The following is a 26384-nucleotide window of genomic DNA, read 5'->3' as shown; positions in this document are numbered from 1 at the left end:
AATGAAGTTATTTTATGCAAGATGGAGCCAACTGCTAAAATACAAGACAAGACAGGTGCAGGTGGTTAAATGCATGGGAGGTTAAATCCTGAATCCTGATGACAGTGGGAGTCTGTGGGATTTCAGCAATAAAAGATGCACTGATGACCAAGATCAAGCACAGTGGCAGGCAATAAAGCATCAACTAGAGCGAGAGACTTGTGTGAGCGAGATGTGAGAGGAAAGAATACCTTCCCAGTAGTACCTTTTTCTTTTGGATATCACCCCCTCCCCAGGTTAATCAGGCTCCGAGAATGTTCGAAAATGTCCTCCTGATAAAACAACGAAAAAAATAACATGTATTACTTAATCCAGTTTCCTACCATGAATGTAGTTCACGAGTCTGATGCATAGAGCTTGTGAGGGCATGAAGCTCACTTCCTAATTGGATTGCATAATTAAGAGTATTTTCCCGTTTAAGAGAGTGAGTCTGATAAGACGGGAGATGGCACGGGGTAACTAATTATCCATCCATCCATCCATTTTCTGAGCCGCTTCTCCTCACTAGGGTCGCGGGCGTGCTGGAGCCCATCCCAGTTATCATCGGGCAGGAGGCGGGGTACACCCTGAACTGGTTGCCAGCCAATCGCAGCGCAAGTATAAACAAACAACCATTTGCACTCACATTCACACCTACGGGCAATTTAGAGTTGTCAATTAATCTACCATGCATGTTTTTGGGATGTGGGAGGAAACCGGAGTGCCTGGAGAAAACCCACGCAGGCACAGGGAGAACTTCCAAACTCCACACAGGCGGGGCCGGGGATTGAACCCTGGTCCTCAGAACTGTGAGGCAGACGCTCTACCCAGTCGGCGACCGTGCCACGGTAACTAATTAACTCAAGGAAATAAAAACAAATATATATTTTAAAGTAACAGACTCAGACTGCTGCTTTGTCATTCTGTCTGCTCATTGTGACACTTTTTGTAGCGCTTGTCACTAATTAAGTATGAATTTATTTTTCAGCGCTCTGCCTATTATTTCACCTGATAGAGCATTTTACATGAAAATGTCACAATGCTGCTTTCAAGAACTGACTTGTGTGTGACAAAGCAACCTTCTCTTTTTGCCATGAGCAGCTTTGTTTATCATTACATCGATCCTTGAATAAGTGTTCAGTGTCACTTGAATCGAATCTGAATCTAAAGTTGGAGTCTACGGCGTGCGAGTTGACTAACAGTTTAATTACTTTCGGTTCAGTCATCACTGCGCTCACACTTGCCATCTTAAAGAGCAAATTTGCAGTATGAAAACTGCTAGCAAGATTTGAATGTGGCCTCACTGCCCACCCACCTTAAGTCTCTCACCAAAGCCCTCACTAACGTCCACAAGCGTGTTTCTCAAATTTACAGCAAATGCATATCGCGCTTCAACAAAATAGCTATGACCAACAGAGAACACCACACACATAATGTTAGCTACACCAGAGGTCTGTCGTAGTACCAAGACTCACCTGTAACTAACCTTCCCGACAGGAAGTGGAGCGGCTGGAGCTGTGGTGCGGCCGACACAACCTGAACACGCACAAGACTGAAGAGATGATAATGGACTTCAGGAGGCATTCTTCGCCACAACTGCCCCTCACGATGTCCAACTGCGCTGTGTCAACCTTTGAGTCATTCACGTTCCTGGGAATTACAGTTTCTCAGGACCTGAAGTGGGAGACCAACATAAACTCCATCCTCAAAAAGGCCCAGGAGAGGATGTACTTCCTGCAGCTTCTGAGGAAGTACGGCCTGCCACGGGAGCTGTTGAGGCAGTTCTACACAGCAGTCATCAAATCAGTCCTGTGTTCATCCATTACAGTCTGGTTTGGTGCTGTTACAAAAAAGGACAAACTCCGACTACAAAGGACAATCAAAACTGCTGAAAAGATTGTCGGTATCCCCCTACCTACCCTTGAGGACTTGCACACTGGCAGAACTAAGACAACAGCATGCAAAATCCTCTTGGACCCTCCACATCCTGGTCACCACCTCTTCCAGCTCGTTCCCGCAGGTAGGCGCTGGTAATCAATGCAAACTAAAACAAGCATATATTCCAACAGTTTCTTCCCTCTTGCCATTAACTTCTTAAACACGTACAATTCCATTGTAACATGCTGCCAATTTTTTCTTGAGATTGTTGTCACATCTCTGTCGGGCCAATTATACATTCGTACATAGTAGTCTTGCCACCCTGCACTACTTGCAAATCTGTTGTTGGTCAATACTGGCCACTCATGTGCTTGATAAGTATCTGCACCATTTGCACAATGGACATGATCCCAGATTATCGCACTATTAGTCACTTTAAACTGCATACATTTCTTGAAGTCTCTGCACCATTTGCACAATGGTCAATGCACCAGACTATTGCTCTATTAATCATTTCAAACTGCTCTAATTGCTCGAGGACTTTGTTAAATTGTTACCAAATTACTGGGAACCTTTTTTTTTTTCTCAGTGACTGTGTTTTTATGTTTTTATGTCTCAAAAGTATCCTCTGTCAATTGACTGTCTGTTGTCGTACTAGATTCCTTGTGTGTTTTTGACATACTTGGCAAATAAAGATGATTCCGATTCTGAAAGGCAAACTGCCGGAAATTACAAAAAAAGAAGAAAGAGTACATTGAAGTAACTGAATGAATTGAACTCAAATGTTCAGCCACTATTGTAATTGCTCCTCCATTTGTGAAGAGCAGCACAAAGTTTACATTGTTTCCTAATTGGCTATCGTTCCATTTCATCTCACAATCACGGAGTCTCTAGATCGCCCCAACCCGGTGTTGACAGCACACAAAGTATTTAAGATTGTAAAAATTGAACCAGTGTAACATTTACAATTGTCAGTCAGCCCTAACCAAGCATATCAGGGAGGGAAAAAAAATCATTTTCAACACACCCATCCATCCATCCATCCATCCATCTATCCATCCATCCATTTTCTTTACCACTTATCTTCACTAGGGTCGCGAGCGTGCTGGAGCCTATCCCAACTATCTTTGGGCGAGAGGCGGGGTACACCCTGAACTGGTCGCCAACCAATCGCAGGGCACATATAAAAAAAAACATTCGCACTCACATTCACACCTATGGGCAATTTTGAGTCTTAAATTAACCTACCACACATGTTTTGGGGATGTGGGAAGAAACCGGAGGAGTACCCGGAGAAAACCCACACAGGCACGGGGACAACATGCAAACTCCGCACAGTTAATGCCGGATTTGAACCCGGGTCCTCAGAACTGTGAGGCAGATGTGCTAACGAGTCGTTCACCATGCTGCCTTTTCAAGACACCCCACACCACAAAATAATCAGTTGCTGAAAAAATGCTCTCAGGCCCAATTATTGTATGTGTACCCCGCTTGTGTTTTTGTCAAAGTTTTGACACACCACCATTCGCTTGAGTGGACTATCAGCATTAATGAGAAGGCTTGATGTGACAGGTGAAGCTTTGCGTGAGACCAAAACCCTCCAACAAAATCTCCACAAGGCATACTCAGTTGTCATTTGACAGTATGAACAATAAAACACCATTGCCAAAACGTACCTCGTGGGACACAGTTATTGTTTACGTGGTACAATTTATCTTGCAGCTGTATGCTCCAAATGAGAAAAAAATAGAAAAAAACTGAGCTCTAGTGTGTAACTACACTACTACACTATTTGCATTTTCATGCATATAGAGATTCCAACAGCCCATCCATTTTCTATACATTGAACCCCCGCTTATACGCGGTTTACGATTCATGAATTAAGCTACAATGGTGCCTTGAGATTCGAGTGACCTGATTTACGAGTTCATCGAGGTATGAGCCGTCATTTGGATGATATTTTTGCTCTGACTTGTGAGCGCTGTATGGTGGCATTGAACACAGTTCAACTCACTTCACAATAAGCAGCAGCTTGGCAGATAGAGAACAAATCTTCAAAAAAGGGACTTCAAGATGGATTATGCCACTTTCAAACTAAACAAAACAAAAAGAAAATGACACGTGTATTTAAAACAACCAAACAACATTGCCTAAAGAATGGCCCACTAGCTTAATGCTGACATATAATAGAAAATTCCATTGAAATGCTAGCAATTAGCATCAATAGTCATGGGTTTAGAACCCTTTAAGAAATGGATATTTGAACACAAACAGTGGAGCAACACATGTAGAGCGATAACACAATACTCACAAGCATGTACTATATTCTTTACCCTCTATGAAAATAGACTAATATTACAACATCTTACTGAGTCACTTACACTAGTAGTAGAAGATGAAGTACTATTCTTCTTCATATGTGGCTATATGACTATATTATACTGCCTCCCAGTGGCCAAGGACCACCAAAAGGAGCAGCACAATGAATTTCATTGGAGCATTAAATCATGATGCACACACTATTTAATTCTCCATCCATCCATCCATTTTCTGAGCCACTTCTCCTCACTAGGGTCGCGGGCGTGCTGGAGCCTATCCCAGCTGTCATCGGGCAGGAGGCGGGGTACACCCTGAACTGGTTGCCAGCCAATCGCAGGGCACATAGAAACTAACAACCATTCGCACTCACAGTCATGCCTACGGGCAATTTAGAGTCTCCAATTAATGCATGTTTTTGGGATGTGGGAGGAAACCGGAGTGCCCGGAGAAAACCCACGCAGGCACGGGGAGAACATGCAAACTCCACACAGGCGGGGCCGGGGATTGAACCCGGGTCCTCAGAACTGTGAGGCTGATGCTCTAACCAGTCGGCCACCGTGCCGCACTATTTAATTATTTTCATCATATTTAGTTATTTTATTACTCTATATTTTTATGAAGTACAATATTATCAGGTGCTTTTTTTCTTTATAAAAAACACAAACACATTTTCTTTTTTTCTCGGGAGAGGCTGAAACGGATAAACAGCATTTCTATTCATTTCAGTGGGGAAAGATGCTTTGAGTGTTTTGAGTTGCGAGCATGGTTACGGAACAAATTGAACTCAAATTCCAAGGCATCACTGTATTTGTTTTTTTGTGCTTTTTCTGAAAAGCCCTAAGATGCCACAAAATGGCACCAAGGCCCTGGCTAATAGGAAATGAATACTTGTTGTCAAGGAAATACGTTGAAGTAATACATCTTGACTAAGATCTTTGTACGTTGAGGAGGAGCTAAGTTTAGCTTGGGTTGTTTGTGGGAATTACAGAGTCTTTGTCACAGATGTATGTTTTTGGGATGGAAGAAATAATGAAAAGGAAAAAGCTCAAGCTAACAAAAGACGGAGTTTGCTCAACCATCAGAGATTACGTACACAGATTTTTTCAATCAAATTGAAGAAGTCAACTATTTGAACCATTTAACCATATCTAAAAATATGATCCCATAATGACGCATTTAGTTTCCTTCAGTGCACTAACTGATTACAGAAGTGTTCTTTCTCGGCGTTTATCACTTTTAAATATTTATCTATTCATTTTTTTATACCGCTTTTCCTCATTAGGAACCTCACCAAAATTGTGCAAACATGACATTAGTCATTTTCATCTAGCTGACTCCCTTATCAAGCACATATTTAGAAGGTCAACGCTTATGTACATGGCACCACCACTTTTCGAAATTTGAAACGACATTTATGCGAATACAACCAGAGTTGAAGCATATGACGCTCTGCCTCACTATCTTCTTTGTCTCATTGATGGACCGCTAGTGTGTCTAAAGATGCTTGTTTCTTCACTGGTGTCTCAAGGCTTTTTCCTCCTCCCACACACATACAAAGGCTTAATCACAGCCTGACTCACTGTCACCGTATGTGCACAGGGTAGTCAGATGTGTTCCGAAGCTTCTTATTCTTCTAACAAATGAAATAAGCTGGGCAATATGAAATACTGTATATGTTGTAAAGTAACAGTTTTACGTTATTTGGCTCATGCGTTTTATTTGTTTTGTTTCGTCGTGATTTTACCTTTGTGCACCGCCACAATTTCAGCTTTAATTTAAGATGTTTCACAAAAATATATTTCATTGAGGAGTGACGTTAATTTTATAGAATGCCACTATTTTCTGGGGATCAGGGGCGTCACCAGGTTTTATGGATAGGGGGGGCTTAGCAGCCAGGATATGCACAGGATGTGAGCGAATGTAACGTGCCAGCACAAAATTTCACAAATTGCTAAAAAAAAAGACTGAGAATTTGCATTTTAACACTTTAGGACAGATTTTAAAACAATACAATACAGAGTAAAAGTTCAAAGTCACCGTTAGATTTGTAGTGTTATTTCAGTCTGTTTTTAATACAGGAAGTATGTTTAAGCATTACCCACAAAAAGAGAAAAAAATATTTTGACATTGTTACAATGTATGCAAAACTGTGAACAAAAAAGGTCACTGTATTATCACAAATTCAGCCAAGCTCATAATTTTCAATTAACACCACATTATAGAGAATAATTTCCCTTCTCAGAGTTAACAATGTAATCAAAATCAGATTAACAGCTGCAATACAGCGGACCCCAGCATGGATCATGGATCGTGGATTTTGAATTTTCTTCAATGGCCATGTCAGTAAATTGACCTCAAACCAACAGAGCATGCTTTTCACTTACTGAAGGCAAGAGAGAAGGCAGCAAGAGCCACAAACAAGCAGCAAGGGAAGGTAGCTGCTGTGAAGACCTGGAAAACTTCTCCAGGGAGGAAACTAAGAATTGGTCATGTCCATGTGCTCCAAAATTATTAATAATTATGGTTGTATGTAAAGTTATATAAATGCTCCAGTGTCACATATTTCTGAAGCATCTAAAAGCACGGCTGGGCAAACATTTATGCTCAAGGCCACATTTGATTTTTTTTTAAATGTACAGATGAGCCAGGTCATTCATAGATGGATGCAGTTAAAAAGAAAGTTAAAATGTATATCTAAAATATGTTACATATCTATTTATTTGTAATTAATTAAATTACAAGCTACTAATCCATACGTAATCCAAAAAATATGTAAAACTAGTCTTTTTACGAATACAGTATTTTTTTATCTACAATGAATCAAGTAGCAAATTGTTCAACAAGCTAAATGAATATATGCCTTTTAATTGACCAATTTGTGGTGAAAAAAAAATGCAACGAATCAAAAAAACATCAACAAAACATGGCTCTTGATTATGTAAATGCACGTTGAGGACAGAGCGGGATGTTTGTGGCCATGCAGCCCACCCCAGTCTTCAAGGAAAGCTGAAAGTCTACACTTGAATCACATTGATTTCAACTCCATTGATGTGGCGTACAGGCAAAATCATAAAAACTCTCACTGTCCAAATACTGTGCCTTTGGACTTCACGGTACTGTGGAATAAAAGGTCAACACACCCCTGCTCAAATGCCAAATTTTTCTGATATAACATATGAGACCAAGATAAATCATTTCAAAACTTTTTTCACACCATGAATGTGCCTGTGATTAACCCCAAATTACTTTTAGCTGTTCTCGTCGGCTTCTGCTTACATTTCTTTTTGTTGTTTTCTAGCAGAAGCCTGAAGGCTTGGCATCATTGGACTATAGCAAAATCTCCCAAACATATGGGAAAATGTGTTGTTGTCCAAAATTGAAGTATGTGGCCATAATTCCCATATGTGCGGTGCAAACACAACACTGCTCATCTCCAAAAGAACACCATACCGACAGTGAAGCGTTGTGGTGGAAGGAATTATGAACAGTTCCAAATAGCAGTCAGTGCGAGCACAAAAACTTTAGGCTTCTACTTGAAAGAAAAAAAGAAATGTGAGGAAAAGCCTACTAGATTATCTATAATTTATTTGGGGTTAACGAGAGGCTCTTTAAATTGTGGCAGGCTTGCTGACTCTCATTTAACATGATCTTAAATGTGATTGGTCAATTCTGAACACAGCTACATCCCAGTTATAAGAGGGTGTGCACATTAGCGCAATCATGTTATTTCAGTTGTTTTTACTTACCGAAGGATTTCAAACACATTCAAGTTGTACAGAGTTGTGCAAAATATAGGTCACATTAATGGTGGAACAGGTTTTGAAAGGATTTCTCTTGGACTCCTTTTTTTTTCTCATCACACAAACCTGGAATTTGATTTTTTTTTTTTTTAATAACCACTGTATACGTGTACATTTACAATTACATAGCTGGCATTTTAATAAAAGTTGTTTTTCATGTTGACTATGAGTACTTGGCCTGGTTTATTATGCTGTTTATTATTGTTCCCTTTCCTGTAGACTTGAATGCAAAGACGCGATGCTATGACGGGATAGTTTTTGGGGGTGAGCTCAGCATCTTATTCCACATGCTCTATATGTCTACCAAGTCATTTGCTTTCCCTCAACGTAACAGTATAAAAAGGTGCAATTAGGTTGATGCCTCCTTTCCCAGTGTCATATTCATAAGCGAGCCACATGAAGGTGAGTCATGCGACCTTTTATTATACTTTGAAAGTTATGAGCCGATATTTCTGTCGACGTTCTTACATCTTCTGGGTGCTGTTTCGAATGAGCCCAATTTAGATAGCATGCAAGGCATGTTTGTGCACACAAATTGTACCAGTGAGGTCTAGGGCCAATAAGATGAATACGTTATCCTAGTGTGAGACTTCATTCATGCATCACCAATTTAGAAACTTCAAGGCCCTAAGGTTCATTTTTCTTGTTTTATGTTTATAGTCAGGGTATTTTAGCATAGGAATTTGCATTGTAATTGCAGACATAAGCCATAAAATGCAAAATATAATTGAATGATGGAATAAAGAAACAGTAAGTTTATTCAGTCATTTTTGTTATTTTATAGCAGTCATTGAGGCCAACGCGTTGTGTGTTTTGACTCATCCATACAGTATGTGTATTATGTGAGTCATGCTCAGCTAACTGCATCCAGTCACCTCTTCCACCAAGCAAACTAAAGAAATAGACATTTTTGGCTTAAGGGCAGCATCGTGTTATATAAAGGTTAAATTGCATTTGAGAAGTGTGTCTGGTCCACTATACAAGAAATAACTCTTGTTTTAAGACTGAATCTTTAGAAACTCTACTTAACTTTATTCTCAGCAAGCTAATGGATTTGTTGAAAACTATGATCTCACTATCTGTTCACCTCTCTGCATCCCATGCAGAGCATTTGGTAGCTGAGTCACTTATCTGACTTAATCCACCAACACCATGTTGCAATTATATAAACCATCGATACGAAACAAAAACACAACAGCGCACAACTGTGACAAATACAGTTGGAGTGGTTCAGAATCAATATTTATCTAATAACAAAAACAATTTAAATAAAATGCACCAGAATCACCAGTGATGCTGATTATTAAACATATTCATGTGTGCACATTGCTACAGATGTGTTTGTTGAGTTGAAGTTGGCTGTAAAAACATTTGCGCTGACCAGCCAATCAGAGGACGGAAAAATACTGACGTCATCGAGGGCCAGCACTCTGGCTCTGTGAGGATGAATTTGAAATCTGATTTGTTAAAGAAACACTCCAATTGCTAATATGGTTGAAGTTATACTGGCCAGCACAACTTATTCTAAAGGCCGTGGGCAGATTAGATTGACATGGCAACACATAAAGGCTTTAATCTGATTGCACAACTAAATTTAACATCCACTTACAGCTACTGCAAGCAGTGAAGCCAAGAAACGCTACAAAATATAGAGAATCGACTGTTGGCAAAAATGATAATAATAATATTAAAAATAAACAATAACAAATATAGACCTTAAGTTGTAAATGTAGGTTAGTGCCTCTGCTAGTGTTTAGGCTAGCCAAGACTGCATACATATGTACGGTGTGCTGCTGTGCTCTCCAGTCTTAAAGTCAAACAGATAATTAGCCACCAAAGTGGGAGGGGTTTGTGCACCTCCAGGATCAGTTACAGTATGAACAAGATGTGCAGATGTGCCCTTTACTAAGACAGAGTGAGGTGCCCAATTTTCATTCCTGGAGCTGCTTTAATGTTCAGGGGGAAAAAAACACAAAACGTACTTACATATAAAGACTGCAAGATCTCAGACACTCAAGGTCATAAGTCTGGCGTATGAGTCATCTTTTTAACGTGATGGTGAAATTTACATAAAAGCATTATTCACACTGACGCAAGAGAGGCACCAGAATGTATACAACACTAATGATTAGAGTGGTAGAAATGAGGTAAAAGTTGCAAATGCGGTTGCTAGTATGCCAGTGGAATAATAAAGGCCATCCTACACTCTCAGCAGTAATGAAAATGTGTTCAAATGCATGTTTCTGCCGACTAAAATTGATGCTCTGAGCTCAAACTAATAAGAAGAGAGAAAACGCCAAGTTCTCAATTTGTAGGCAGTGCCTTTGTACAACCGATTAGGTGTATTTTTCCATTTCTATATAATAATGCTTCAGGGTAGGGAAAAAATCCTGGCACCTGTTTACTTGGAACACAGAGCATTCAAACTTGTTGTTCACAGGTAGAAATGTCACATGCTGTTTTGGGTAATAATGCACATTGTCCATCAGTGTACTGTTTACTATAAATGCACCATCTGTACAGACTACAGATCATACAAATGCAGTCACCTGCTTTCCACCCCCGTAATGGAGTCACCAGCCAGACGTAAAAGGAATTACAATATTGGAATTACAGCTCGTGGTTTTCCTAACAGGAATATTCCATTCCATTATGCTTGAACTCATCAATCTCGTTGTCGTTACAATACTGTATTAGGATTTTCACATCACAAGGATTCACTGGCCACAACATGTGCAGGTGTACCTCATGGTTTTACTGACATGTATCCATTTGCATGCCCGTGATAGTTAAGGACAAAATAACTATTAATCATAATAATTGTGTGTGAATGCTGAAGAGCTGACGCTGAACTGAAATGCTTCTGTAATTGAATTGTTGAAATATTAAAATGTATTATGTGAGACTTAAAGTTGGAATGGTTTGAATCAATCAAGTAATGTGTAGGGAGTGGGTAAATATGTCTTCATTTGGGAATTCTATTGTGAAAATAAGGGAATTTTGGGAATAGTCTTGTATATGTCCTGTATGAGCTAATCAATTAGAAGTTGGAATAGTTTGAATTGGTCAAGAAATGTAGGATTATGTAAATATGTAAAATGTCTGCACTGATTTGGGAATGTTGCCATGGAAAAAGTTGAGTGAAAATGTTGGCAATTTGTTGAATGTGAATCATTGTTTTACGAAAATGCACTGAATGAGTTGGACAATTTGAACTTGGAATTGATTGTGTCCCCATTAATTTCATAGTAAATGTGGAGTAAGTATGATTCTCGTGAGCATTCACACAATACAATACTCAAGTAAAACCAACGTGTTTTTTTATTTACAGTGTCTTGCCCACTAGACTGAGTAATAGTTACTAATAAGGCATAAATTAACTTATAAACTTAAACTTATACCGATACGGTGTACCCGCTCTTTCTATAGGTGTTTATTCAAAGTAAATTTGCGTTTTATGCCAAGATAAAAACAAAAAATAAAGACGTTTTTGAGGCAATTTCCGTAAATACAGACATAGTGTGACGTCACAATGTTCCTATCACCAATTGGTCAGCAAAGTCACGAGGGTACCAGCGCTCGCATTTTTATTGGCTTCATAGTTAAATCTCCTCCCTCTGATTGGCCTACAGCCTCCATATCTGATTGGCCCATCAGTGCACGCCGACTATTTGAAATCGGCGTTTCGTGACTTTCGCCGAGGAAAAACGAGGAAGAGTGGACAACTAGCAGGTACAAACTTTTGATCAACAATATTTCTACTGCATGCATATTTTTTTGAACGTTTACGTTTTGTTGTCGCTGCATTGGCGTTATGGGTGAAGCACGGCAGCTCGCGTAATGAAACATTACAATGACGTGCACTCAATTGTAAACATTAGTAGGCCTACATTACATTACATTACATTGCATTTAAAGAACAAACTCATCTCCTTTTGAATTGCAAATGGAGATATGAAATGAAACTTAATAAATACAAGGGCTAAATGAGCTAAATGTTATAAATGTGTACAGTTTCAATGTATGGGCATTTCTTGTATTTGTTTCAGACAATGTTGTACAATAAACAGACAATACACTTCAAGGAGTGTATGCAGTTTAAAGTGATATTTTAAAGTAATTGGCCCCACAGAAATGTGACAATGAACTCAAGTCAAAAAATTGCCAGCATGTTGTAATGGAATTGTAGGTTTGGTGTTTAAGAAGTTGATCGCAAGAGGGAAGAAGCTGTTGGAATGTCTGCTAGTTCTAGTTTGCATTGACTGGTAGCGCCTACCTGAGGGAAGGATGTGGAAGAGCTGGTGACCGGGATGTGGAGGGTCCGAGAGGATTTTGCACGCTCTTGTCTTTGTTCTGGCAGTGTACAAATCCTCAAGGGTGGGTAGGTGGGTACCGACAATCCTTTCAGCAGTTTTGATTGTCCGTTGCAGCGGAGTTTGTCCTTTTTTGTAGCAGCACCAAACCAGACTGTGATGGAAGAACACAGGACTGATTCGATGACCGCTGTGTAGAACTGCCTCAGCAGCTCCTGTGGCAGGCCATGCTTTCGCAGAAGCCGCAGGAAGTATATCCTCTGCTGGGCCTTTTTGAGGACGGAGTTGATGTTGGTCGCCCACTTCAGGTCCTGAGAGACTATAATTCCCAGGAACTTAAAGTTCTCGACGGTTGAGACAAGGCAGCTGGACAACGTGAGGGGCAGCTGTGGCGAAGGATGCCTCCTGAAGTCCACGATCATCTCTACAGTCTTGAGCGTGTTCAGCTCCAGGTTGTGTCGGCCGCACCACAGCTCCAGCCGCTCCACTTCCTGTCGATTATCCAGACTCGTCACCGTCCTTGATGAGGCCGATGACAGTGGTGTCATCTTCAAACTTGAGGAGTTTGACAGCCGGGTGCGCTGAGGTTCAGTCGTTCATGTAGAGAGAGAAGAGCAGCGGAGAGAGGACAAAACCTTGGGGCGCCGCAGTGCTGATGCTGCGTGTGGATAATCAATAAGCTAATCCAAATCGACAAATTAGAATTTTATTTTTTTATTTGTTTTTTTTCTGACATGGCCAATCAATTTAACTAATGCCACTGTATAATCTATGAAATGTTCAACATCATTGGTCGTCAAACATTTTACAAGTACCACCATAATGACCAACATTAAAATACCTAAAAAGCTCAAGTGTTCATCAAAAACAAGACGGAGGTTTAATTCCTAAAAAGTATATTTAATATTATTATAAGACACTGTAACATTATGCAGAATTTGAACATTAACACTGTAATTAAATATAGGAATATAAAAACTGTACTTAATAATTCCACTAAAATGGATTGCACATAAAAGTTAAATGAAAATGGTACTCCCTCCGTAAGGTGTATTCAGAGGTTCAGGAGAGGAGGGTCCGTCGGGAAGTTGAATCTCAGATTCAGGAGGAGCAGTGTGGTTTTCGTCCTGGCCGTGGAGCAGTTCTTCACCCTCGGCGGGGTCCTCGCGGGTGCATGGGAGTTCGCCCAACCAGTCTAAATGTGTTTTGTAGAGTTGAAGAAGGCGTTCCATATGTATCCCTCAGGAAGTTCTGTGTGGGGTACCGAACTCACTTCGGGCTGTTCGGTCCCTGTACGACCGGTGTCAGAGTTTGGTCCGCATTGCCGGCACTAAGTCTGATTCGTTTCCCGTGAGGGTTGGACTCGCCAAGGCTGCCTTTTATCACCGATTTCTGTTAATTACCTTTTTATGGAGAGAATTTCTAGGCGCAGCCGAGGTCTCGAGGGGGTCCGGTTTGTTGACAATGTTAGGTCCCTCCATTTTGCAGATGATGTGGTTCTGATGGCTTCATGAAGCTGCGATCTTCAACTCTCGCTGGAGCGGTTCGCAGCCGACTGTACGATATGTTCCTACCTGCACCTGTAGTCACGAGCTCTGGGTTGTGACTGAAAGGGAATGTTTCGAGATCCCCCAGATGAGCTGGATGAAGTGGTTGGGGGAATTGGAGGTCTGGGCTTCCCGACTTAACCTGCTGCCCTCGTGACCCGACAACGGATAAGCGGAAGAAAATGAATGAATGGATTGATGGACGGAAAATGGTACTAAATACAGTAAATGTTTGAAAACCAACAGTTTCAAAAGTTTAAAAGCAAATGTATTGTAGGCTACTTAAAAGTTAAATGCAACTGAACTGTACTTAACAAATGTACTGTACTGAATTAAAATTAAAAACAGTTTACGCCACTGTAGCGTTATGAACAGTTTGAACATTTTAATTTCGTGACTCTTTCACGTCCTACTAGAAGAACAGTCCGTGCACTACACTGAGAATCACTGCTGTGCGTAATTACACTGACATCATCACGCCTTTTGCAACATCCCCTAAAAAAGAGTTTGCAACACTGACACTAACCTGTATATTGTTAAAAGACCACAAATCTATACTGATGGAACTGAATGACAGTAAATCATGGAGAGATGTCCTCATATTTTAAGCAGATTTACTTTAAAATAAAATGCTCTGTTGTTGTTACAATCGTTTTTTTTAAGAACAGTATGACTTTTTTTGTTTGTTTGTTTTTTTAAGAAAGTGGCTGCGATGTGTGGAGGGGAGGACGGCGGTGCACAGCTGCAGTGTTGTGTGACAACAGAGCACCTGAACGCCTCAGGACAAGCCACCCGGAGGCAGGTCATCCGCAAAGCTTCTGTTCTTCTGGGACGCAATGAGTTCCAAGAGCTCATCCTCCGCGTCCACGATGGGAAGGTCCCGCAAAATTATTCTCTGAAGAACTTCAAACTGTTCACCAGGTTTGCCCGTGATGGGAAGTGCACTGTCAAGCTGCTCCCTGAAAACATCCAGGTACTCATCTCCAACTGCCCCCCTGACCAGCTCAGCCTCTTCCTGAGGACTCTGAGCATCAAACACCAGGCGGGCCTGTCGGGCAAAACTCTGAGCACACGAGAGAAACTCAAAGCGGGTCTACCTCGCAGCTTTGAGGCCATCAGCCCCCTTCAGCAAAAAGACATCCAGAAGGTTAATGAGCTTCGAACTAATGTGGTACCCAAAGGGCTTTCGGACCACACTAACAGGCCCGCAGCTGCAGGACAGCAGGTCAAAAGGTCAAGAAGTGACTGTATCTTCAGCCCTGTGAGTAGCCTTGAGGCCCCTCTGTGTCATTGTAAAAAGGGTCTTCATCTTTTTATTTAAATTGTTTTGCTCTAATAATGTTAACATTTCTACTGTCTGAACTTGGAACAGGCAAGTGAGCTGTAGTTTTGTGACTGTTTCAGGTGAAAGCCAACCCGAGCAAGAAACCAGCCCTGTCTCTGCCAACTCGTAAGCTGAGCAAAGGACAGGCTGCCGTCCTTAACGCTGTGCTGAGTGGAAAGAATGTCTTCTTCACAGGCAGTGCAGGTATGAATACCGTGCGTGCAGCTCTACATGGTCAGTGTTATTTCACATTTGTTGTAATACATTTACATTTTCCAATTGTACATGAAGCATGGTAGTAGAACATTACCTGCTCTGATAAGCTCATTCCACTGTGCTTTCAGGGACAGGGAAGTCCTTCTTACTGAAGCGAATACTAGGATCACTTCCTCCAAAGAGCACCTTTGCTACCGCCAGCACTGGAGTGGCTGCATGTCATATTGGAGGAACAACGCTGCATAACTTCGCAGGTCAGTCAGTCAGTCTACATAATTCGGACTTGCATATCTAACGTAGAAATTAACCACAATAAAATGATAGTTGAAAATCCACTATGGTACGCTGTACAGTGAGGAGCCCAAACGCTGCTGCGTATAGTGAAAATCTGCGTGTAATCGACTCCCACCAAAAAGTTTTAATTATTGCCAATCCATGCCATAAAATGGTGGCGAAGCACTTTTTTTCTATTACCCAAGACTATTGCCTGACCAAATGAAGTGCCTCTCCTTAGTTAGACATGGCTTTGGCCTGAGCACAAAAACAGTGAAAAATAGATTAGTTCACACCACCCCCCCAGCCCCCAAAATCCACAAAGAGGAACATTTATGAATGCTGACCCAAAAGTATGTAAAAGTTCACTGTAAAGGCCTATTTTTGTAATACACTACTGCTGAATAAAGTTCAATGCTGTTACTCTACTCTTATTCTTAGAACAGTTGCACTGTGTGGCAATCAATGTCATTTTGGGGTTTCTTCCTTCATCACAGATCTTTATTTTCAATCAATTATCTTCACACAGTGACAATTCTAATTTGTTGTACCGTTTTGTGTCCCTCTTACCGTCATCATCTCCCCTGAACTGCCAACTTGTATCCAGGTATTGGCTCAGGCTCAGCCCCACTGGAGCAGTGTATTGAGCTGGCCCAGAGGCCCGGGGTGCTGCAGCACTGGACCGGCTGTCGACACCTCGTCATCGACGAGATCTCCATGGTGGACGCCGCTTTCTTCGACAAGCTCGAGTCTGTGGCCAGGTAAGATCTATAGCTTTAAATCAACAACGTGTAACGGTGATGCAGCCTATCAATGTTCTTTTTATTAGTACTGTATCCCCAAAATACTTTCTCTCTATGCACAGGTCGGTGAGGAGGTCCACTGAGCCTTTCGGGGGTATCCAGCTGATTATTTGTGGCGATTTCCTTCAGCTGCCGCCTGTTTCAAAGGGAAAGGAAAAGGCCAGGTTTTGTTTCCAGGTAAAGTGATGCCAATGTAGATAGCCTGTGCATAAAAATATATTTGAAAATTTCACCATATGTAGCCAATGTCACGTGATGCAACATTGCTTGAAAATGTTGACACTTCTGTATAGGTGATGTTCAAAGATGGATCTAATTTGCCCTTTGTGTGTGTAAATATATATTTTTTGCAGAGCTTGAAGTCAGCAGTTAGAAATGACAAACGTTATTCCTACAAGGTTCACGATAAAATAGAAATTGACAAAGGTGCAATAAAGTACACAATAATGTACTGTGGCTGTTAGTTGTTTTTTTATTCATACTATAAAAGGACCAATATTTTTTTTCAAAATTTATAAATAACTTTAAAAACACATTAGGATAATATTGATTTTTTTTTTTGTTATTGTCTTTAGTGCGTGTCCCTGGCTAATGTAACTAAACTGGTCCATTATTAAAGATTTGACTCCTGGTCCCAGACCTATTGAAGGCCCAGTCATAATTTGTATTTTACCCACAGTGGGACTTGCCTACAGTGATTTTCTTTTGCATGTGCTTTCGTGGCATAAAGGAATAAATGATAGTAGGCCAATTATTTTTGTTGTAGTGAGTTCAAGAAGCCTCTTTTTTACATGTCGGGTCTCGCCTATTAATTAGCATCGACAAAACCAACGTCTGAAAATGGAGTTGGCCCTTCCCACTGAGTGCTATTAATACATGCTAAAGTTGCCTGTTTTCACATGCACTGACCTGAGACAATCAAAGAAACATTAACTGAACAACATGCTAATTCTTGTGGTTGTGGGGTACAATTGCACTGCATCATACTGAGAGCTGTTTTCAATATTTTCTCCTTCTATGACAGAATCAAAATATTAGACAGCGCTCTCTGTATGATGCAGTAGTGCAGATCTGAAACCACTACTTTATGGGGATTTCTGTAGTCTAATAATGAATATAATATTGAAAATGGAATGTTTGTCAGAATTTACATATTTTTCTAAAAGACTGAGTGAATAATTCACGTGTAGGGGCATCCAGATTATGATGTCAGCAAAAGATAACCGAAGTCTACTTGTTCTTGATCAGCTCATCTAAAATGTTGTCTTTATTATCTATCAGGCTAAATGTTGGCGTAAAGTCATTCAGGTCAACTTGGAGCTAACAGAGGTGCGACGGCAAACAGATCAGACCTTCATCTCCCTCCTCCAGGCTGTGAGGGTGGGAAGGTAAATTTGTAATCCAATCTCACCCCAAATGTCTTCCAATACTGAAAGATTTCCTCGGCTAAATGACTTGATCAACCCCGCGCAGGGCAACAGAAGAGGTTACAAATCAATTGATTGCAAGCGCCTACCGTCAGATCGACAGGGACGGTATCGTAGCAACCAGACTGTGCACACACAAGGATGATGTGGAGCTCACCAACGATAACAAGCTACAGCAACTGCCAGGTATGACGCATTTCTTCGCGCTTCCTCACAACTTTGTCACTTTTTTTTTTTTAATCAAGTAAAAATGGGCCCAAAAAAGTTGCCTCGCATCATGAGTCATACTCTGTTGGTAACCTCAGTCAGGTGTCATTGTCTTGATTGTTTTACTTTCAAGATCATTTTACACTACTGTACTTCCAAAAAGTTAGGGGCATTGAGCTTTCGGCTGAAATTTCAGGAATGCACTTTAACCTTTCCATCTTAAATGCTTTTTACAGTCAAACCTCCAAAGTTAAACACAACCTGTTGTATGATTTTGGTTGACTTCAAAAGTGCTATTTTAAAACCTTTTTCACCCTAATATTCTGTATCATGTTAAGTGATTTATTGTGTTCCTTTAACTCTACTGCCATCTGAATGTAATCTTTTGAACAATCTCAGTCATTATGTGAAAATGTGTCATAAATATGATGCATCACAGACAAGTGTTGTTAACAACCCGGGCAAGTTTGAATGATTTTAAAAAAAAAAAAAAAAAAAAAAAAAAAAATTTAAATCAAGTATATAAAATGATGCTTCAATACTGTGGAAGAATAAGCTTTTCTATTCGCTCTTGAACGCTGTGGGCATTTTTGCTGAATGAGCTGAAACCATGCCTCTCATCTGTCAATCAAATGCATGAGAAATGGATGCTACCTCGAATAGCATCTTTCTTATCCTACATAGAACTACATGTTTGTGCCATGAAAATATATACGCTTAAAAAGCTACTGGTGAAAGGAATATATCTGAGCAGCCAGACCACTCCCTATTTTGCAATAAATTCAATTTCTGTCTTCTGTGTTCTTTGGTTATCATCAACCAATTCCTCTTTGTCATCACAGATACACTGTAGTGGCATCACAAAAAAGCCATAGAAAAAGTCAAATACACTTATATTTTATCTATCGCACAGATTGTTTTAATTTCACATTTTGTTGAGTTGACCTAGATATTGGGAAATCTTTAATCGAGCCAATACAGTACCTGGATACGGTTAATTTGACAGTGCAGGGTAGATGTTTGGTTGAAATCCAAACTGTAACACACTTTTGGGGTGTTTGGCATTGGAGAATTCCATTGTACAGTATTTTGAAATCAAATCATCATCTTCTTGTTCATCAGGGTCGGCGCGGGTATTTGAGGCTCTGGACAGCGACCCGGCCTTGGTGAGGACTATAGACGCCCACAGCCCGGTCAGCAGACTACTTCATCTTAAAGTGGGAGCTCAGGTGTGTATGTGTACTAGTCCCCCCCACCCACCAACACACACACACACACAAACAAAATATTGTCTACATGCCAGCTAATCTACTTGTTGTCTTCATCATCTAGGTCATGTTGACAAAGAACCTAGATGTCACTCGAGGTCTAGTGAACGGAGCCCGAGGGGTTGTGGTGGCGTTTGAGCCTGGAAAACACGGTTAGCGCACACTTATTGCAAGCTTAGCTGAGAGCATTCAAAGGCAATCCTCTAAGCGTACCATATTTGGGAGAGTTTAACCCCCGGTAACAGGACAATTTGAAAGAGTTTTACCAGGGAATAGGTAGGTTTAAATGATTCTAATCAGTTATAAATTTAGAAGATTGGATAGGCTTCTTGTAAAGGGGATGAATAATCTTGGTCATTTAGACCTTTTTGTCAAAATAGCAAGCACAGTGGTGCTCTGAGAGAGGAGTTTAATTCAGTCAGTGACCACGCTTGTAACGCCAAAACACTCGTATCTCAAATCATGGTTCCCCATTGAAATGAACAGAAGTCCCATTAATCTGTTCCAGCCCCCCCCCCCTCTGAAAAAAAACCAAGTTTTGCAATGTGTTTTTTAATAAGGAAAGTTTTTACCCAGGAAAATAGAATTAATACACTTTTTAAAAACATAGAGCAATATGATGAAATCATAATAAAGAGAATTTTAACCACTATTTTAATAGGTCAGTGTCCATGTTTGTTTGTTTTTAAAAGGCGCTTGAGATCAAATGTATTATTATTATTAAAAGAACAGTTCTTAATATTTCTATTTATTCATGGTACTTGCATGCCTCAATTGGAAAAAAACATTTTTTTAGGTTGAATGTTTCTGACTTCTCAGAGGGTTTCGGTACGAAAAGGTGAATTCTGTTTGAAAGTCCTCACTCCTGTTGAAAACGGTAAAATGGCGAGAGCGCCCTGAATATTAAGAGCACTCAAACACTTCATGACGACTAATAAATTTGCTGAGCCATGTGTGCCAGTCATGTAAAATGAAAGGGTATACAGGATTTTCTGTCAACTAAATGAAAATGTAGAATAAATGAATACATTTGGGAAATTACAGTTTGAAACTGCTCATTTGACAATGTGCTGACGCATACTTTTTTTTTTTTTTTTTTTTTCTCCCCCCCCCTTTCTTCCTCCACAGGTCTCCCACACGTGCGCTTCCTGTCCGGCGTCACGGAGGTGTTGAAGCTTGAACGCTGGGCGTTTAAGTCGGGGGGCGGGGCCCACCTGAGCCGACAGCAGCTGCCACTCAAACTGGCCTGGGCCATTTCTATCCACAAGAGTCAGGTGGGTTTCTAAATTTATGACCTCGTGTTGCCTTAATGGATTGGATTTTTTTTTTTTTTTTTTTTTTTTTTTTTTTTCTCCCCGACTTTGCAATTTGCTTTTCTCCTGACTCCCTCAATGCATATATATCATCAGTTGTTTGTCTTTCAAGCCTTTACTGGTCAGCCATGCAGAGGAGTAGCCTACTTGGATGCATGTGATGGACATTGTCCTACATAAAAATCTGTATTTTTGAAAGATACATGCTTCTTCCTGAAGGAAGTGTCTTCTAAAAACTGACAGAATGCTTGGGAGTTCATTTTGAGCCCATCTTCAACTAAAAAGGTCCAACCAGTTCATCTTTAATAATACCAGCCCATACCAGTATCCTGCCTCCACTTCACTGGCATCTGAGTCGAAGTGGAGCTCTGTGCCTGTTAGTGGTCCAGCCACGGGCCCATTCATCTGGTCCATCAAGAGTCACTCTCATTTCATCAGTCCATCAAACCTTTGTGAAATCTGTCTTCAGATAATTCTTGGCCCAGTCGAGACACTTCAGCTTGTTTGTCTTGTTTACTGGTGGTCTTTTTTCAGTTTTTCTTACCTGGGCCAAATCTCTGAACACTGAACAGCTTGTACTTTGAGGTATTCCAGGTAGGTTGCAGTTCTGAAATATGACAGAACTTGAAGAGAATGGGTTCCTGGTATTATATATATAGGGTGTTGATTTCCTTAAGCCACACCCACACTCATCACACAATTGCACTGTACCTGCCGTGCTTAAATCCATTAAGCATTCAGGTTTATCCAGCTGGGAGCTAGGAAATATGCCTAAAAGTGATGATATGGTCAAAATACTTGCCTAATAATTCTGTACACCGTGTAGGGTCATGGATGAGCTGGAGCCTATCCCTGGAGACTTTTGACAAGAGGCGGTGCACACCCTGGACTGGTTGCCAGCCAATCGCAACAACCATTCACATTAGCATTCACCGACTGCCAATTTGGAGTCTTCAATGAACATCATACAGTATGCATGTTTTTGGAATGAAGCCCAGAGAGGAGAACCTGAGTCGAGATTTGAACCCGGAACCTCTCGACTGTGAGGCAGACATGCGAACCACTACTTTACTGTGCTGCCTAAATAAATAGTTATTTAAATGGGATTTAAAATGTCGGGAAATACTGAGGGAAGTGTTTTTACAATTGCTTAAAACATTATGCTATGTAACAAGGTGGCATTTTGGGCGAGCGGTTAGCACAACCACCTCACAGTTATGAGGTTGGTGGTTCAAATTGTCCCTGTGCTCAGGTGGGTTTTCCGTCTTCCCTCATTTAAAAAATATGCATGTTAGGTTTACTCGTGACTCTTCCTTGTCCTTAAATGTGAATGTGAACTGTCTCTCATGCAAAAGTAAGATGGGATAGACTCCAGCACACTTTAAGGAGGGTGATGCTATAGAAAATGGATGAATGCTGTATAACAAATAACCTTTTTACATAGTTTGCTTTCCCTTTTTTCGCCTCCTAAACCAGTGATAGTTGCTGTTTATTGTTCTGCCTGTCACTGTATGTTGCTAGCAAAGATATATTAGCATCCTGTCAATCTGCATTTCCCAATCCCAGCTCTCTGCCCTTCATAAATTAGGTATTTTTAGGCCCTAGAGTAGATACTGTAGTAGTTGTTGAGACCTCGCCGTTTATGTTAGCTGCTTGCTGCACTAACTTGTAATCATTAGTGCTGTCTAAGCCACTTGTTATTATTCTTAAAGTGGGCCATAAATATGGTACTGGTGTTAATTTCAGGCCTTTCTAAATGGGGAAATATTTCCATTAATCCGTGTTGTGGGGGACGTTTAGCCTTTTACCCACCACGAGTGAGCTATCACAAATCACACTGCTGTCTTGATGGTATTTTCCAATATCCTGACCTCAGAATGTAGTACAATAGGAGATGGCCCTGAAGGGAATTGAGTTCATTTGTCACAACCTCCGTGTCAGCAATGTTTGATCTACGCCAGAGAAAGCAATGTAAAGCACACACTCATCCCTTAAGAGGAAATTAGATTACTGAGGAGTGGTGATCAGAAGAAGACAAGTTGACAGGAGAGAGTGCACCACGCCATCTACAAACGGCATTAACAATCCACTTCGTGAGAGTTTCTTCATTTATTACAGGGAATGACACTAGACTGTGTGGAAATCTCTCTGGCGCGGGTGTTTGAGAGTGGCCAGGCTTACGTGGCCTTGTCTCGGGCTCGGAGTTTGGAGGGTCTCAGGGTTATGGACTTTGACCCCCGTGTGGTCCGAGCAGACCCAGATGCTCTTGTCTTCTACAAGAATCTGAGGAAAGAGAGGCTGCTGGTGCAGGTGGGTAAATAACTTTTTTTATTATTATTATTCAGTTTGTCCAATTAATGTTATAGGAGTAACTTTATTTTTTTTTAACCCCTATTTAATGAGACTGCTTTGTGCGATAAATAAGATAGGATTGTAAACATTTTGTTCTCAATTAACGTTTGTGCCTGCAGACTGCCATGGATGACTATGGTGACATAAGCAACAAAGAAAACTTCTGGTGAGATTAATTCTGCACCATCTGCACCATTACAATCTTATTGCACTTGCTGCAAGTTGGCCACCTGAGAATCTTGTAGTCACACTGCCATCATGTGTTCAGTTGTGTTTTTAAAACCTTTACATTTTACATACTTTTATTTATTGTGATATTGTCAAATAAAGTTTTTAGTCAACTCATGGTTTTATTTTGTTTGATATTTGAAAAGGTCAGATGGTGGTTTTTCCTTCCCAATATGTATTCTATATTTAACACAAAGCAGTATTTCAACAATGAAATTAGTAAACTGGACTTGAGTCAATGAAAATATTGTACATAAAAATCAAAACAATTGTATAGAAGAAAATGTTTGAAAACTGTACTAAAAGATTAAATGCAAAGGTATTACACAAGTTAAATACAACTGAACTGTACCCAACAAATTTACTAAATTGGCTTAAAAAACACATTTACACCATTGGTCATTATGCACTTTAAACATTTAATTCAGTGAGTCTTTTGCAGACCACTAGAGGGAGCCTGCATATGCCACCCATGGTTCCCGTACCACACTTGCAGAACCCCTGGCATAATCGTTACCAGCGGAATTCTCATGTCTTGAAAACCGTCACTTTTCAGGAAAGCAAAACATGGCATGTTTCTGGAGCCATTACATCATCAAAGACAACAAGCCATTTTCAACAAATGGACTGTTCAATAATTCGTAAAAATAACACTCACTTAGGGCCTGACCGCTATTAGCAATTTGTTAATAAAAAATAATAATTGAAATGGACCAAATTTGGACATAGTTTTAAGGCTTCTGGCCAACAGTGACAAATTATGGGACATTTATGATTGAGTTCTATGAACTCTGCCTAGCAACAAGTGGCCAATGCAAATGTGAAGTGACCAGGTAAGATTCACACTTGTATGTACTCTACCAATGCTTTTGATGCTCTACCCATTTTATTTCTCATTTTTAAAAATAAAAAAAATAAAATCACCGGCCCAACACAATACTTCTAACAATGTAACAATAACCATGATGAACTGGTAACCAAAGATATCTTTTATTAAATGGTTCAGTGGAAAAAAACAATCCTGAAAAAACAGTTCTGCATGTTCTTTTCTATATGATCTGACCACATTGAAAGTGTGAACCTCTAGAGTCTTTCTGTACAAGCTGGGCTTGACTATGTACAAACTGCATCGTACAATATATGCAATGTACAGAGTAGATAGTGTCTTCATCCCAGAATCTCCATACAATATGTATTAATATAGAATAACAATTTGCAAGTACTCTCCTATTTATTTTACAGTCATAGCAGTTACGTTGATCACACAGGTGCAGGTGGTGGGTGGGCAGATCATTTCACATTGTGGAACAGCTTGTGTGATACCTGTATGGGAAAGGTGAATAAAGCGACATTAGGACACACACAGAATGATTCCAGTACCTTCTGTGCATGTGCAGACACTTACACAGTGCTCACGTGCATGCAGGAAGTCAAAGAGCTCTTCTGTGCACTCTTCTTTGGTGTTGGATTTTGAGTTGACGCGGGTCTCGCAGAGCTCCAGACGCTCCTTGTAGTGCATGCAGTGTTCAGTCTCCTCACACTTGGCACGGATTGTTTCTAAGGGGTCCTGGAGGGGACAAAATAAAATTAAATGCAATGATAGCATCAAGAAACATGTGATAAACTCTGTGTTATATCAATTAGCCCTGCAGCTATTGAATATTTTTAGAATTGTGTATAATATCAGATCAATTAATGGGATAAAAAGTGATTTTGCATTATTGAACAATAATGTGCATGTGAGGTACGGGTATTCTTTTTGTCCACTTGGGGTCACCTTCCACACGTTCTACTGTAGTATCTGTGATTTCGCGCATGTATGGTTTTAAAAGGTGGCCTGGTGAGGGACGTGGACATCAGCAAATGTGTACTTGGCATTGTCAGTGTGGAAAAATGATCCCTGTGAAGCTTCAAGGCAGAGATTTTGTTTTAACCTTTTTTTTGTAATCAAATTATTCAATTAATTGTAACACCCCTAAAATCAACTGAATACTACTAAATTCAATGTAGTAACAGTTTTGCAGACCTCACATTACTTCTATCTGTATGTACCAATGCTGCAGTGTAACCTATACATGTGACACAAAAGTGAGTGACTTTTTTTCTAATTTGAAGGTGACCAGAGTTCATAAGGCCTCTACATTTGTGCTTCACAATGGAATGCTATTTTTTTAAGTATTTAATTAATTTAAAAAATTACAACTAAGTACTATAATCACATTTTAATCAGCGACATACTCTCTATGAGTAAAGTATATTCTTGAAAACAATTGTTCTGGTGCTTAGTTAAAAGACACGCAGGATCAGTGATTAAATCTGTAATTCATAGCCCAATTGACAATTTAAAAAACATAAGATAATTCCACTTTATTGAATGGCTCACAGTCAATGCTATAAACTTCCTAATATGTAGTAGTGACCTTAGGGGAAACCCAGTGATACATGAGCAAAAGAAATTAATAGAACATACCACCAGGTCTACCTCTTCTTCTTCCTCCTCGTCTTCCTCTTCAGGGGCATCTTCCTCCTGTACAGTGACAGTAATAAAAACATGCATTAAAAAGGATCGTAAATAATATTACGTGTAGGTGTTACACATATCCTTGAAGGAGTGACTTAGGTTCGATATGCACGTACGAAGAGGTGCATTCAATTGAACAATGGACATAAGATAAATGGAAATAACACTTGAGTTTTGAGCTTTTCAGATATTAGTATAAAATACAATCAAATATATAAATTTAGATTGTCGCTTAATTTCTTCATCCAATAAAGTTTGTGACGCTGTCTTACCTAACACCACCCATGTTAATGAACGTAACCTACAGCGAAATACAAGTTGAACCATAAACACAGTCACCGTACCAACATAATAATAAAAAAATATATAATTTCAATTATTTACCTCGTCTTCAGGGTCGCCGTAAGTGAGCATTTTTCTTTCGAACCCCATGACTAAGGCCGTGAAATTGTCCCAAAACTTGCCAGAAAGTACTCAAGTCCGAGTGTGCCAATTTGAGCAGCTAGCCGTCGAGGACGTCGGGGTCGGTCGATCACTCGCAGGAAACGTCGAGAGGGCTCACGGGAAACAATCTGTT

At 40.2% G+C, this 26384-nt stretch overlaps 2 protein-coding genes across 3 annotated transcripts; one reads left to right on the top strand and one right to left on the bottom strand.

The window, feature by feature from the left end:
• The first annotated feature begins 11641 nt into the window (after positions 1-11641).
• On the top strand, positions 11642-23404 carry pif1 (PIF1 5'-to-3' DNA helicase homolog (S. cerevisiae)). Of its 2 annotated transcripts, XM_061797817.1 has the most exons (14): positions 11642-11747; positions 14576-14673; positions 14797-15136; positions 15280-15403; positions 15544-15669; positions 16296-16449; positions 16554-16668; positions 17773-17879; positions 17965-18104; positions 19248-19354; positions 19458-19545; positions 20522-20667; positions 22825-23016; positions 23178-23404. In XM_061797817.1, the coding sequence occupies exons 2-14, from the start codon at positions 14588-14590 to the stop codon at positions 23226-23228; spliced, it is 1776 nt and encodes a 591-aa protein (XP_061653801.1). In that variant the 5' UTR covers positions 11642-11747; positions 14576-14587; the 3' UTR covers positions 23229-23404. The 2 variants fall into 2 exon arrangements, with proteins under 2 accessions (XP_061653801.1, XP_061653800.1); XM_061797816.1 differs by having other exon boundaries at positions 14576-15136.
• Positions 23405-24254: 850 nt separating this feature from the next.
• On the bottom strand, positions 24255-26357 carry LOC133489097 (cytochrome b-c1 complex subunit 6, mitochondrial-like). The gene is made up of 4 exons (XM_061797820.1): positions 26192-26357; positions 25757-25813; positions 24692-24853; positions 24255-24609 (listed from the first exon to the last, which is right to left on the bottom strand). The coding sequence occupies exons 1-4, from the start codon at positions 26237-26239 to the stop codon at positions 24577-24579; spliced, it is 300 nt and encodes a 99-aa protein (XP_061653804.1). The 5' UTR covers positions 26240-26357; the 3' UTR covers positions 24255-24576.
• Positions 26358-26384: the final 27 nt, after the last annotated feature.

The sequence above is a fragment of the Phyllopteryx taeniolatus genome, chromosome 14, assembly GCF_024500385.1.
Source record: "Phyllopteryx taeniolatus isolate TA_2022b chromosome 14, UOR_Ptae_1.2, whole genome shotgun sequence".
Classification (NCBI taxonomy): domain Eukaryota; kingdom Metazoa; phylum Chordata; class Actinopteri; order Syngnathiformes; family Syngnathidae; genus Phyllopteryx; species Phyllopteryx taeniolatus.
Note: the sequence above shows the minus strand (reverse complement) of the source record. Positions and strands in the feature narration are given on the sequence as shown.